This window comes from Aythya ferina, assembly GCF_964211825.1.
Source record: "Aythya ferina genome assembly, chromosome: 4".
NCBI lineage: Eukaryota > Metazoa > Chordata > Aves > Anseriformes > Anatidae > Aythya > Aythya ferina.
Window position 1 is genome coordinate 65,091,659 of NC_140300.1, and position 13,800 is coordinate 65,105,458.

Here is a 13,800-nt window from a genome sequence, read left to right on the forward strand (position 1 = left end):
CTCTGTACGTTTAATCAGAAACAATAAAAGAGTACTTTGGTTAAAGCATTATCCTGTTTATTTGGTACGATTGCTGTTACTGCTGGGAGGGATGTCACAAGTCGTGTGAGCTTCGTTCACCTCAGATCACGGCCAACACCATTTTTAAGGGTCTGTGTGGCGTTTACACCAAGGAGGGGCTGATATTTGCGTATATTTTTCTTCAAACACATTCTGCGTGAAACCTAGAGCCCCTGACAGCCGTCAGCAGAGGGGGGGAACGGAGGAAGGGGACCGGGACCGGCCTCCCCCGGCTGCGGGGCGGAGCGCGGCGGGGCCGCCCCCGGGACGTGGCAGGGCGGCCGCGGGGCCCTTCCTCTTCCGAGGGCTCCCGCTCGCAAGATGGCGGCGGCGGCCGGGGCCGGGGCCGGGGCGGGCGGCGCGGCGGCGGCAGCGCTGTGGAGCGAGGTGAACCGCTGCGGGCAGAACGGCGACTTCGCCCGCGCCCTCAAGTCCGTGAACAAGAGTGAGTGCCGCCGGGGATTCGGGGTCGAGGCATGAAATCATCGGAATTCTGTGTCTTTTTATTTATTATTTTTTTTCTGGCAGGAAGTGTTAGCGTGTAAGACGTGTGCTTGTCTAGAAGTGCTTCTCTCCCTGCCCGTGCTCTGTGTGGCGCTGAGGCAGGTTTTGGCTCCGTGTTTTCTGCCTGGGGGTGAGGTGCCAGCGAAAGGTTTGCTCAGGTGCACGCAGCCTCGCTCCAGGTGTGTTAGCAGAGCGGTCATTTCCAGTAAATTCAGTATTTGTACCAGATTCTTCCACATCAGCAGGCTTCTTGCGTGGTCCGAACCAAGGCAAGCCATGCCAGTACCCATTTAAAACAACGTGACTGTTTTCTTTAAAGGTTTTTTTCCAAAATTTAACACTGTACATCTCTCATAAAGCACTAACATGTCTGATAACGAGTGAGATTGTCATGTTTAAACTCTTTTATTTTCCAGTACTGCAGGTTAGCAAAGACGACGTGACCGCGCTTCATTGTAAAGTGGTGTGTCTAATCCATAATGGGAGTTTCAAGGAAGCCCTCAGCGTAATCAACACCCACAGTAAAATATTGTCCAGGTGAGTTGTGTCTTGCTGTAGCCTACAAAACGTGAAACTTTAAGTCCCCGAGAAGCTGCTGCAGCTGGAAGCACTGATCAACAGCAAAAGCAAGAGCAGGCAGTGCTCAGAGCCATTGGAATTGGGGGTCTTGGTGAGACACTGATTTCCTGTGGGCGTGAGAGATGGTCTTGATCAGTTTGAGACAGTCTGATGGCTTGCTTTTCTGTTGGAGAGATTGGTCGTGGAGGTAACTGAACACTAGAAAAGAGGCAAATTTTCCCTGTTGACATGGGTGAGCTCCTTCGGTGGGACAAGGGAAGAAGACGTATTTCATGGGAGCAAAGAGAGGCAGGAGAGGCCCTTGCCAGTGGGAGCAAGCTGTTAGCTCTGCATGGCTTTCTCATCATACTGCTCTGCAGGGTCCTTTTCTTTGCCAGCCTGATAGTATCCAGCTTTTGAGGTGGTGCAAATGCTTTGTGCGTGTTCTCAAAAATCAGGATCTTGAAGACAACTTGCGTTTTAGAACAAGTCAAACTTCTGTATTCCCTTTTAAGTTACTAAGTAGATTTAATTCTTTTCCTAATAAAGATGCTCTTAGTGCAGTGACTAAGATAAAAATTGCTACCCAAGAACTGCCTGGCAGCAGCATTTTTGTATTTCAGATGCTATTCTTGTTAAGGAACTTCCCAGAGAAGTGCCTTTCAGTATCAGAGCCATGAAACTTTTCCATGTTTATATAAGATAATAAATATTATTACCTTATTCACAAACTCCTTCTTTCCTGGGATGAAAGGGGTTTAATTTAAGTTTTTAGCTTGCTTTTTAGTATGTGATGGAGACAGGAGAAATTTCTCTAAATGTAACTGGCTTCAAGTTTTCTCTTTAGCTTGGCAGTGCTGTGTCCCTCTGCCCTGCATAGTAGGGAAGGTGGAGGTTCTTGTTCTGTCCTGAAGTTGTCTTGTCCTTCACTCGTTTTTTCACTCATTGTCCCACTCATTTGTTTTAATTCTTAATGCCATTTGTTTTTTTTTTTTTTTTAAACTTCCCTAGTACTCAGCTGGTCTGAGATAATTTTTAAATAGGGAGAGAAATGGCTGGTCACAAGCGTCTGTCGCTGCATTTGTGGCACTAGTGATGAACTGAGGGAATTGCTGATTAATTTTCTCCTAGCTTAAGTGGTAGCTCAGGGCATAGCTGGAGCAGAGCACTCAAGGCTTGATAATGTTTTCCTGCTGGTGTGAGCTTGGCTTTGAAGCCAATTTTATGCTGACATCAGCAAACACTTTTGCTGCAATTGTACTGTGCTGATATTTCAAAATAGGTTACTGTTAGCTTAAAATCTAACAGCTAGGAGGAGCTGTGCTTTATACCGCTCCCTTTCTCTCTCTGTGGGAGTTGATTATGTGTCGTTGACAGTTTGCAGTGATGATCTTCTGCTGTAGGGATATGTCTTCTGTTAGGGAAGGAGTCGCATAATGAAGCTTGCTGTTGTTTTGCCTTTAAACTTGATTCATATTACCAGTAGGAAGTCTGGGGAATTACTGGCTGTGTAAACAGCTGATTTGAAATGACGTTTCCGGAGACACCAGAAAGAAAAAGAAGAAGGTTCATCTTTAAGATGAAGTCTTGGTATTTCTTCTCTGGTGGATACAAAGTAGGTTAAAGATGTTTACAGCACTTGACAGATGAATTATTCAATAATCTGGGATCATGCGCTCACCTCTGGTGCGTGGCTATTTGGAACATAGTAGTCTGTGCCCAATTAGGGCTGCAGGTGTGTTCAGGCGGGTGAATGCTGTTGAATGAAGACTCCCGTGTCTGCTCTCAGCCTTTGTCTTGTCATTGCAGTGATGTTATTGCCTTCGAGAAGGCCTACTGTGAATACAGGTTGAATCGTATCGAAAGTGCTCTCAAGACCATTCAGAGTGCCAGTCAGCAGACGGACAAGCTGAAGGAGCTCTATGGACAAGTGGTAATTACAAGCTTTTCTTCCTGGTGGCAGTTCCGTATGGATGCCTTGGCTCTCTACTCTAATGTGGGGTGACTATGGGGATGGAATTATCTTCTCTGTCTTAAAGGTATGGAGGGGTACAGTTTCCAGCTGCTCCAGTTTGTGCAAAGCCTCAGTTGTCTGTAGAAGACAGACTAATTTTCTGACTGCCACTGAGCCAAAGCACTACATTTGTGACTCCCTCTCCCTTCCTGGGTCTGGCCTGATACAGTTTTAGAAGCTGAGGGGATGAAGGGTGGAGGTTGACTGATCAATTATTTTTTTTTGTGGTTAAACCCTCTTGATCTTTGCCATCAGATACCTGTCCAGGAATGGTTTGTGGGACCTGATGTCTCAGGCATTAGAGGCGGAGCAGAAGAGCTGTTTCTCCCAGGTTGATCAGGACAGTTTTGTGAAGACAGTTTTTGGATGTTTTCTCTCAGTTTCATGAAAGGCTATTTATTTAACTTTTCTCGTAGAGAGATTAATTAATCTGGAAAAAGACTGTCTGAGAAGAAAAGCTTATAAAATGCTGCTTCTAAAGAAGCTCCTGTAGGAGTTACAGCTCTGCAGCCTTTATGCATGTCTGCCCTTATTGCTTGAGTCCTAGCAAATAGAATTTGCCCATACAGGTAGACGCAAATGTTAGTAATGCTCAGCCTAAAATATACGATGCTGTGCTTCTGCTGATCCATGAGGAGGGAGAAAGGAGGCTGCAGTTATTGGTGTAGGCAGGGAAATGCTGTTCTGAAGGCTCACCCCCTCCTGTTCTCAGCTGTACAAGTTGGAGCGCTACGATGACTGTCTGGTTGCATACCGGGATCTCATACGCAACTCCCAGGATGAGTACGAGGAAGAGAGAAAAACCAACCTCTCGGCTGTTGTGGCAGCACAAAGCACGTGGGAGAGAGTGATGCCAGTAAGTGTGTGCTTGTCTGGGTGTTAGAGTGGCAGCCAGGGAGTAAAGGATCCGGAGTCTTAGAGCTCTAAAGGATGGAAATGCATTTCTGTCTCGTAATGACTTCTGTCTCTTAATGACTTCTAATGACCTAGACCACCTTGTTGTGATGGGGAATTTTTTTATTAATGAGTAGTGCAGATAGTGATGTTCTAGTTTCTCAGAAGCCTTTGCTCTGGAGATGTGCATGGCACGCTCAGTTTTCCGTTCAGTGCTGTGGATCCTTGCCCTAGTTCTCTAGGGTAGTGGTTCTTACTCATCCTCTTCCAGCAGTGTAAGCAGTCCCCAGGTTCAGGCTGGAGTTGCTTCCTCGCTGATTGTGTCTGACTTCATTGTGCAGTAGGAAGGAAGATCCTTTGCACCATGACTTAAAATTTGCCAGTTGAAAATGGCCCTTTGAAAATGGCCTCTAGAGGTTTCTGTAGAAAATCTATTTTGCAAGGAATGTAGGTGAAAACTATAGCTTGTGTCTGTAGCCTGTCGAATCTGTACAGATAGTTACTGTTTCTGCTGTGCTATGTTTGTTTTTCATGCTAGGAGGATTTGGGCCTTCGAGAAACCACTTACGAGCTGTGTTATAACAGCGCATGTGCGTTGATCGGGCAAGGAAAGCTGAACGAAGCAATGAAGAAACTACGGAAAGCAGAAGGTAAAATCACGGTGAGGTGTGAGAAGCTGCGTGTGACAGGAGCAGTTACTTCCTCTCTGGACACACACTTAAGCAGAGAAAGAAGTTTGGACTGTCAATTCAAAAACTGACCAAGAGCAGAATTTTCTGTAGGTGTCCAGATGGTTCTGGGCTGAAGTGGTGTTTTTGTAGAAGCCTTCCTCTTCAGCTCTTTTCCACAGACACACTGCATGTAGCATCTCCTGGCTCTTTTCCAGCCCCCTGATTGGGGTGGAATTCCTTTGAGCAGGTTTTTTTTTTGAAGTGGGAAGCACACATGAATGTGATCTCTTCTTGAAGATGTCTAATCTATTCTAACTCCTGGTTTTATTAGCCTGTATGCATGTGTGTGTGCATATATATATGAAAAAATTACTAATTTCTTTACAATCTGTTTGCTTTTATACATAAATGTCAGTTCTACCCTGATTTTGATGGTAGAATAGCAGCTCCCCTTCCTGTTGTGATGAACACGTGTAAATTTGGGGGTTAGTGATCTGTATGTGCTGCATACGATAGTCCTTTGGAAAGGTTTGAAGGTTTTGGTTTGAAGGTTGGACCTTCCAGTGGATAAGGAACTGGCTTGAAGGGTTCACCCAGAGAGTGGTGGTCAGTGGCTCTTGTCCAGGTGGAGGCTGGTGACAAGTGGTGTCCCTCAGGGGTCTGCACTGGAACCAGTGGCTGTTTAGTATCTTTAGTATCAGTGCACGCTTGCAACCCAGAAGGCCAACTGCGTCCTGGGCTGCATCACCAGAGGGGTGGCCAGCAGGTGGAGGGAGGCGATTGTCCCCCTCTGCTCTGCCCTTCGGAGGCCCCACGTTGAGTGCTGTGTCCAGGTCTGGAGCCCCCAGCACAAGAAGGATGTGGGGCTGTTAGAGAATGTCCAGAGGAGGGCTGGAGCATCTCTACTATGAAGAAAAGCTGAGAGAGCTGGGGCTGTTCAGCCTGAAAGAGAGAAGACTCCAAGGAGGCCTCATTGCAGCTTCTCAGTACTTAGAAGAGGGGATATTTAGATTTTTGGAGGAAATTCTTCACTCAGATGGTGGTGAGGCACTGGAACAGGTTGCTCAGAGAGGCTGTGGATGCCCTATCCCTGGAGGTGTTCAAGGCCAAGCTGGACGAGGCCTTGGGCAACGTGATATAATGGGTGGCATCCCTGCCCATGGCAGGAAGGGTGGTTGGAGCTGGGTAGCCTTTAAGGTCCCTTCCAAGCCAAGCTGTTCTATGATTCTATGTTTTGGTGAGATACATGGGAAAGTTAAGAAGTGACTGATAATTGTACTGAAAGCTTTTGTAGTGATGCAGAAGTTTCACAATCAGTATCTGCAAGGGATACATGAAAACAGTATATGCTCCCACACGCTTCTAGGCTGTTCTTTTCCCCTCCTAAGCCTTCTAAATTCTGTTCTTCCATTTGTTTTTGCTTCTAGAGCTGTGCCGCCAGTCGCTCTCAGAAGACACTGTAAGTTGCTGTTGTTGTTCTGGAAAATGTGTGCTTTGCACCAGCATGAATGAGGGTGTGGTCATAAAATGTTAAAAAAAAAAATAATAATAAAATAGCCAGATAACAGCCTAAAGCTGCTAACGTGGTATTACCCAGTGAGACGTGCCACTGCTGCTGGTACCAGCTGGTGAGGCTGGAGCAGCAATCGTGGTTGTTGCAGAAGTGTAACACCACAATTGCTGCTCTGTTGGTTGCACGTGCTGGTCCAGGTGGGATGGTTACAGCTTGTCTGGAACCTCCCCGTGACCCATCCATGCTATGAACACGCTCACTGGGTGATGGGAGACTTAGGTGACTTGTAATTGCTGGTTGTTTCAAGCAGAGGGGTAAATTCAGTGCATAAACTAAGGGTATCTTCAGACTTATAGCAGGTGGGGCTATCTTTTCTCTTGGTTTAACCCAGGTTTAACTTGTATTTGTGCTGTGGCTTCACATGTAGTGGCTGGGGTTCTTTGTTGCTAATGCTGCTCAAGACAGCTCATACGCATTTGCCTGCAGAATGCTGAAACAAGGGGAAGAGACCAGATGGCAGCTTTTTTTCCCCCTTGATTTTCCTTCAGGACGCGACTGAGGAGGACACCGAGGCTGAACTGGCCATTATTCACGGTCAGATGGCGTATATCATGCAACTGCAGGGTCGTACAGAGGATGCCCTACAGCTCTACAATCAAATAATCAAGTTGAAGTAGGAGCTTTTCTAAAACTGACATTCATTCTTCCATCTGTAGAGAGACCACTGTTCAATAACAGTGTGTTTTCTCCTTTTTTTTTTTTTTTATTTATCTGCAGGCCAACAGATGTAGGACTGCTTGCTGTCATTGCAAATAACATCATCACAATTAACAAGGTATAGAATGACCCTGCTCCTTTCAGTGTGGCCCTTCCTTGTGGCTAGTCAAGTTGTCTGTTTCTGTGAAGAGAGGGGGACAATCAGGGAAGACTTTTTCCTAAACAGTAGTTAAATCACAGACCCAGAGAACTTCTCTTGTTGAAGGAATATATTGAAATCATGTTGTGTGATTTATTTTTTCCCCCAGGACCAAAACGTTTTTGACTCAAAAAAGAAGGTCAAGCTGACCAATGCGGAAGGTGTTGAGCATAAACTCTCCAAGAAGCAGCTCCAGGCGATTGAATTCAACAAAGCTTTGCTGGCAATGTACACTAACCAGGTAGGAGAAACTGATCTGAAGTAGTTGGCTACAGACTTAGCACCCTCCACAGGAGTCTGACTAGGCAAAAATGGATGTGCAGCCAGTAGAAGATACAACTACCTGGCTTAGGCACATAGGTGTGGGGAAAAATCCCTAAAAAATAGAAGTGAAGATTATTAGGATGAGATGGAATGGGTTTGTGGGGTTCTTAGATGCATCTGAACTGGTACTGAGAGGTTTTATTCTTGGCTCCCTATATCCGTTTCAGGGAAGCCATTGCTAGGAGCTGATCTAAGATATAACTGGCAGGTTAGCTCTAAATTAGGTGCTTGCAGAGGCTGAGCAAACTATTCTCTTCCCCCTCCTCAGGCGGATCAGTGCCGCAAGCTGTCAGCAAGCCTGCAGTCACAGAGCCCTGAGCATCTGCTCCCTGTGCTCATCCAGGCTGCCCAGCTGTGTCGTGAGAAGCAGCACGCAAAGGCCATAGGGCTTCTGCAGGTAGGTTGAGAGAAGTACTCCTTTGGTCTCGCTCCCTTTAAACTTGTTCTGTGTGTTCTTCGTGCTTTTACCCTTTGTTTTGTTTCGCTTAAATATCCAGGAATATCTGACTGTGCTTATTTTGGCTTAGTTTAACATTTCTGGAAAGCATTTACACCCAAATGAGCCATGCTGATTTACATGGGATAGTTCCCTTGCACCTCAGGTATTTGTAGAAAATGTCTTCTAGGATAAGCAGTGGGCTCTGTGGCTCTACTCACTAGCAGTTTACAACAGCCTCCTTTTGGAAGGACTGAGTGGCCTGGGATTGAAACCTGAGAGGACACTGGGCCACTGGCACAGTTCCAGGTCCTCGTCTGCTGCATGCTGAAGCCTGCATGTACTGGAAAGCTTTCCTTGGCTCTTGCCAGCTTCCTGTGACTGAGCGTGAGGTCCAGTTCAGCAGAGCAGCCTGGTGCCCGTGCACACGTTGAGTTGTTCTATCCTCTGATTCCCAGGACTTTGCAGAGCAGCACCCTGCCAACGCAGCTGAGATCAAACTGACGATGGCCCAGCTAAAAATTGCTCAAGGTATCCAGTGCCTTCCCTTCTTGGGAAACTGTCAGCATGTAAGAATGGTTTAAGGCTTGGGGGGGAAATGGGCTTTAGGGGGTCCCCTGTGTGGAGGTGTGTCCTTCATTCCTGGAAATAAGGGAGATAGTTTTAAGAAGAGGACTGTTTTGTCCCCATTTTTTAGCTTCAGCAGGAACTAGTGGAAGTTCACAGTCCCCTGTCCACCAGCTAGGATGAAGTGTCAGCGTGGCACTAAGGGCATGTTGTTCCCTCTTTTACAGGCAGTGTCACCAAAGCCTGTATGATTCTGAGGAGCATAGAGGAACTGCAGCACAAGCCTGGTATGGTAAGTAAAACTGCTTGCCCTGGGTCACCTCTAGTTGTGTTTAGGGTGTAGACAGGTGGTGTCTGTACCTCATTTCTTCAGCACTGATTTTTTTTTTAATGGCTATTGGGGTAGAGATGGGGGGAGAAAAAAAGTTTCTAGTGAAACTGTGTACAGTGGCAAGCAAAGGAAGTGCCAAGACAAGAAATCTTTCTGTGGATGCAGTCCTAAGCTTGTACTGTAAGAGAAGGATTGTCGGTGACATTTCTTTGTGAGGGACCTTCAGGTAGGAAGGTCTTGCCTGGGTATCCTGCCTGTCACCATAGCTGCTTTCTAGGGACAGAGCAAAAAGCTCACATTGCCTCTGTCTTGAGGAAATCTTGTGAATTAAATGCTAGCTCTCTGTCCACAGACAGCTTGTGTGAGGATCTGTTATAAGCTGCTCTTGAACGTTTGCAGGTGTCTGCGTTGGTGACAATGTATAGCCACGAAGAAGACATTGACAGTGCCATCGAGGTCTTCACGCAGGCTATCCAGTGGTATCAGCAATTCCAGGCAAGTCAGTCCTGAGGAGGTAACGCAGTCTTTTCTGGGTAGCCCAAGCTCAGCTTTTCCCACTGATGCACGGCCTCAGCAGTTCATCCAGCTGGGATTTTGGAGAGCTACGAGCTCCTGTTTTGCAAACATTTGTTTTATCACTGCTGTATTATTTTAGATGTGTTGCAAAGAAGGAGAAGCAGATCCTTACTTTCCTGTCAGATTAGGAGAGTGGGAGCTACGCGTGCCCAAATGTAGCAGTCAGGCCTCCTCTCTGATTAGAAAGCATTGTGGATTAATGAGCAAGCTGCCTCATCCCATACAGTCTTACCTCACATCCTAGAGTGCAAAGATGGTCTAATTCTGTATGACAGGGTGCTAACTCAGTTCTCCCTGGCCAGGTCTCTGGGGCGTTAAAGCCAGCTAGAGCTGGGCTCCGTGCTGTGAAATTAAAGACCTAATTACAGCTGCTTTGTCTTTCAGCCAGAGTCTCCTGTTCATTTGTCACTGATAAGGGAAGCTGCTAACTTCAAATTAAAGCATGGCAGGAAGAAAGAAGCAATCAGCGACTTGGAGGAGCTCTGGAAGTGAGTTGTGTGGCTGCTAAACAGGGAGTCTCTGCCCACAGATCTCTGCAAGCTGCCTGGTGCCAGGTCGTTTTTGACAATGTTGGTTCACTAGCAGCCCTCTTACAGAGTTGCTTTTGTGCAGAGGTTCCAATACAAAGCCATGTTTGTGAAGGTAGGGGAGCACTCATTTGGTCTGTGGCTGACATTCACCTGAAAACCTGATTGACTTGTCCTGGAGCACTCCTATGTGCGGTGCAGGTTGCTTTGGTGACTGGGACACGTGCATTTTTCTAGTGCTGCATAAACCATGGATGTTTAAGTTTTCATTTTTTTTTATCCACTTGGTGGGATATGAGAGAGTTCTGTTCATTTGCCTTTGCAACTGGAACTTCAGGGGGTTTTGTCTTTCATTGCCTGCTTTGTAATAGTGTTACGATAATCTGCTCCTCTCTCTGCATCAGTGATGTTTGGTGGTGTGCTCCTTGGGACGCCACAGACTGGCATAGCCTGTCCCCACAGATAGCAGCCGTGCTCTGGTAGCATGCAACAGGTTTTGGGATGAGTGTATGACTTGAGCCTTCTGTTTTTTCTTCTCCAAAGGCAAAACCCAAAAGACGTGCACACGCTGGCACAGCTCATCTCTGCCTACTCCCTGGTGGACCCCGAAAAAGCTAAAGTGTATCCTTTTTAGTGCCAAGGCATTTGGGCATTGTTTCCTTGGATTTCAGTTGTGTGGGGATTTTGGACTTGTTCTCACCTGAAGAAAGGCAAGGAACATCTCCAGTTGGGTATCCGGGCCAAGTTTTCTGGAGCTGCTTTATTTTCTGACTGGTGTGATTACTGTGAGATTCCAAGACCCTTTTGTCTTCGGCCTCCTTTCTGAGATGTGGTAATTTAAGACTATGAGGAACCAAAATGGGAGCTTCTCCATCTTTTCTGCTGCACTCTTGGACCTGTGGTAGTAATGCAGGACTGTGCCCAACAGAACATGGCTAAACTCTCCCTGACCCAAAACGTCAGGTTCCCATACAGCTTTTGCCATCTAGAACAGCATTCAGAGTAAATTGCTGCTTCTGTCCCCCACCTCAAAGAAGGGAAAAATGAGGCAGAGAGCAATTAAGCAGCTCGCTCCAGCTTGGGCAGGGAGCTGGGGCTGGCCCTGTAGGTCTGCCTGGTATATTGCTATCAGGCTTAACTTGTTCAAGTTGACGTTTTCTTTTGGTATCTGAACAAAGATGGGTGTTTCTTTGGTTGCTGCTTGCCAGTTGCATGTTAGCTTTCCTGGTTTACATCCCTGAACTCCTCCTTTTCAGTCTCAGCAAACATTTGCCTTCCTCGGACACCATGTCGCTGAAGGTAGATGTTGATGCCCTGGAGAACTCCCATGGAGCGACCTACGTTCGGAAGAAAGCTGGGAAACTCACTGGAGACAACCAGCAGAAAGAGCAAGGGTAGCGTGCTGCTTTGGCTCTGGCACAGGCATTCTTTGGGATGGCACAAGAGCCACGCCTGCTGTGGTAGGGGTATTGGTGCAGCAGATGCCCTGGTGGGAGGGGAACCTGTTGTGTAATTGCAAGGAGCTTCGGATAGCAGCAGACCAAGTTGTTAGAGAGATGGGAATGGTTTAGCTTCTTCCAGAACTAGCTTTTGGTTGATTTCTCACAAAAGCTGTGTCACAGTGGCTGTTTCCCTGCTTGCTTTTCAGGCAAGGGGAGGTGAAGAAAAAGAAGAAGAAGAAGAAAGGTGAGTTGTACTTCCTAGATGTTGATAAGGCACAGATGCAGAGAGCTGGCCAGATTGTTTCTTCTGGTAGCTAACCTGCAGCTCCCTGGGAGCTGGAGCCCTTTGCTGGGACTCGTGAACTGAAGTGTTCGTGACCGATTGCTCATCCTGTGTGGGGCATTTCTCCACAGAAGGGAGAGCAGCTCCCTGACAGGACATTTACAGCATCATGTGCTGTGGGTTGCTGGGGTCTGTGTAATTCCTCTCTGCTGACAAGCCCCGTTTATCCCTTGTTGACACCTCTCTAGCGTGTTGACCCCCATCTCATTTCCTGGCACTGGCTGTTCTGCAGGAAAGCTGCCCAAGAACTACGACCCCAAGGTAACTCCTGACCCTGAGCGGTGGCTTCCAATGCGAGAGCGTTCCTACTATCGCGGACGGAAGAAGGGGAAGAAGAAGGATCAGGTTGGCAAAGGAACTCAGGGTTCAACCACAGCTGGTTCCTCTGAACTGTAAGTACCCACTGCTGGGTTTGGTGTGGGGAATGACTCCTGGGTGGCTCGGAAGCGTGGCTTTGTGCTTTCCTGAGGCTCTGTCACCTCACCAGCCCTGGGTAGCACAGCTGAAGCTGCACTTTGTCACTTGAACCTTCTACCAGGTGCCCTTCCAGAAGTTCCCTATAATTAACTGAGAAGCAAAATGATACGATAGGCATGCTCGAAGGTGCCAAGGTGCAAATAAAACCCCAGAAGTCTTTTAATGCGCTTTTCTTAGCTTTGAGGACTAGATGAATTTTGCATGCCCTCTCTCAACCTATTTGCTTTTGTCTTTTGGTTACTGCTAGCCATTATTTGGGAAAGTACCATACATCCCTCTAACTTGATCTTGATTTGAGCTGGAATCAGGGTTTTCCTTTATGTATGAGGCCTCACAGCAAGCTGGTGACTTACTAGCATCTGGGAGAAGGAAGTACATTTAAAATAATAGCGACATAGGGAACTGCTAGTCGGGGATGATACAGCTCTTCTTTATACAGCTGTCTCTCAAAATGGAAGCATGAAAAGCCTTTTGTGGTACTGTTAGTTTGAGCAGTGTCTGAGCAAAGAGAGCTGGCACAAAGGTGCCTTTGTCATTAAGGAGAAAAAGGATGTTGATCTGCAACTGCGTATCTGGGGGCCTTAAAAGGGTTTTCTTGCATTTGCATGAGTGTCAACTGTCTATTCAGAAGTTGAAAGCCGTGCTTTTGTTGTTGGGATTTCTGCTGTCTGATGAGCATCAGTTAGAAGGTGATTGCCTGTCCTTTGAGACAAGTTCCCATCATCCATCAACCCTCCTGTGTACACTGAAGCTCGTTTAAGATGAGCAAAATCTCCTTGCTTGAGTGCTCTCGCATCCATGGTGGTGTTGTAATGCTATTTTATATGACAGCTAAGCTACTCTATCTTTTGCTCTCAGCTTCCTGCCCAGCTGTTGCTACAGTGCCATATCTCCCAGGTGTTTGTGAACCCATGTGATGTGTTTTTCTCTGTAGGGATGCCAGCAGGACTGCCAGCAGCCCACCTACCTCCCCTCGGCCCGGCAGTGCTGCCGCTGTATCGGCTGCGAGTAACGTCATCCCTCCCAGGCACCAAAAACCTGCTGGTGCCCCAGCCACCAAGAAGAAACAACAGCAGAAGAAGAAGAAAGGGGGTAAAAGCGGATGGTAAAAAGGATGTGTAACCTCCCTCCTTCAGTAGGTGATGCTGGTTGCATAATAAAGGTCAAAAGCCAGTGGCGGTGAAAGACTCGTGGCATCCAAATCTCTCTGTGCTCTGGGAGGAGATGGGCTGGTATGGACACCGTGATAATGTCTGCTCACCAAGTTGTCTTCCTTACATTAGTTCCCACTGTGGCTTGTCTTCCTTCAAAGCTGTGTTAGTATGGAGCATAAATCAGAATAATGAGCCCCACGGAGTATGTTTGGGGGGCTGCTATGCCTCCTGTTCAAGCAGGAGGAGGCCTGGGGTACTACATGTGGGAGCAGCTGTGGTACTGTCACATGGGGAAAAGGGTGGGTGAAAAGGACCATGGCCTTATTTGGTTCTCTTCTGTGCCTCTGGGGAACCGCATTCTTAACTGTAAATACACACAGAGCTTGTAGCTTATTTCTGGAGTGAGATCTGTTCCATATATTCAGCCCCAGGAGCTGCATGCTTCCCAGCTCCTGCTCCAACTCCTGTTTTAATTGTTAGTAGAAATTACTTG

General features: G+C 47.1%; 1 protein-coding gene across 2 annotated transcripts; it reads left to right on the forward strand.

The window, feature by feature from the left end:
• The first annotated feature begins 359 nt into the window (after positions 1-359).
• SRP72 (signal recognition particle 72) lies at positions 360-13,340 on the forward strand. Of its 2 annotated transcripts, none has more exons than XM_084516903.1 (19): positions 360-505; positions 981-1,101; positions 2,932-3,055; positions 3,849-3,992; positions 4,569-4,680; positions 6,129-6,160; positions 6,763-6,887; positions 6,992-7,049; positions 7,240-7,371; positions 7,723-7,851; positions 8,349-8,421; positions 8,685-8,749; positions 9,188-9,287; positions 9,753-9,852; positions 10,435-10,512; positions 11,148-11,285; positions 11,540-11,577; positions 11,909-12,068; positions 13,088-13,340. In XM_084516903.1, the coding sequence occupies exons 1-19, from the start codon at positions 382-384 to the stop codon at positions 13,260-13,262; spliced, it is 2,028 nt and encodes a 675-aa protein (XP_084373029.1). In that variant the 5' UTR covers positions 360-381; the 3' UTR covers positions 13,263-13,340. The 2 variants fall into 2 exon arrangements, with proteins under 2 accessions (XP_084373029.1, XP_084373030.1); XM_084516904.1 differs by having other exon boundaries at positions 9,188-9,283; positions 9,749-9,852.
• Positions 13,341-13,800: the final 460 nt, after the last annotated feature.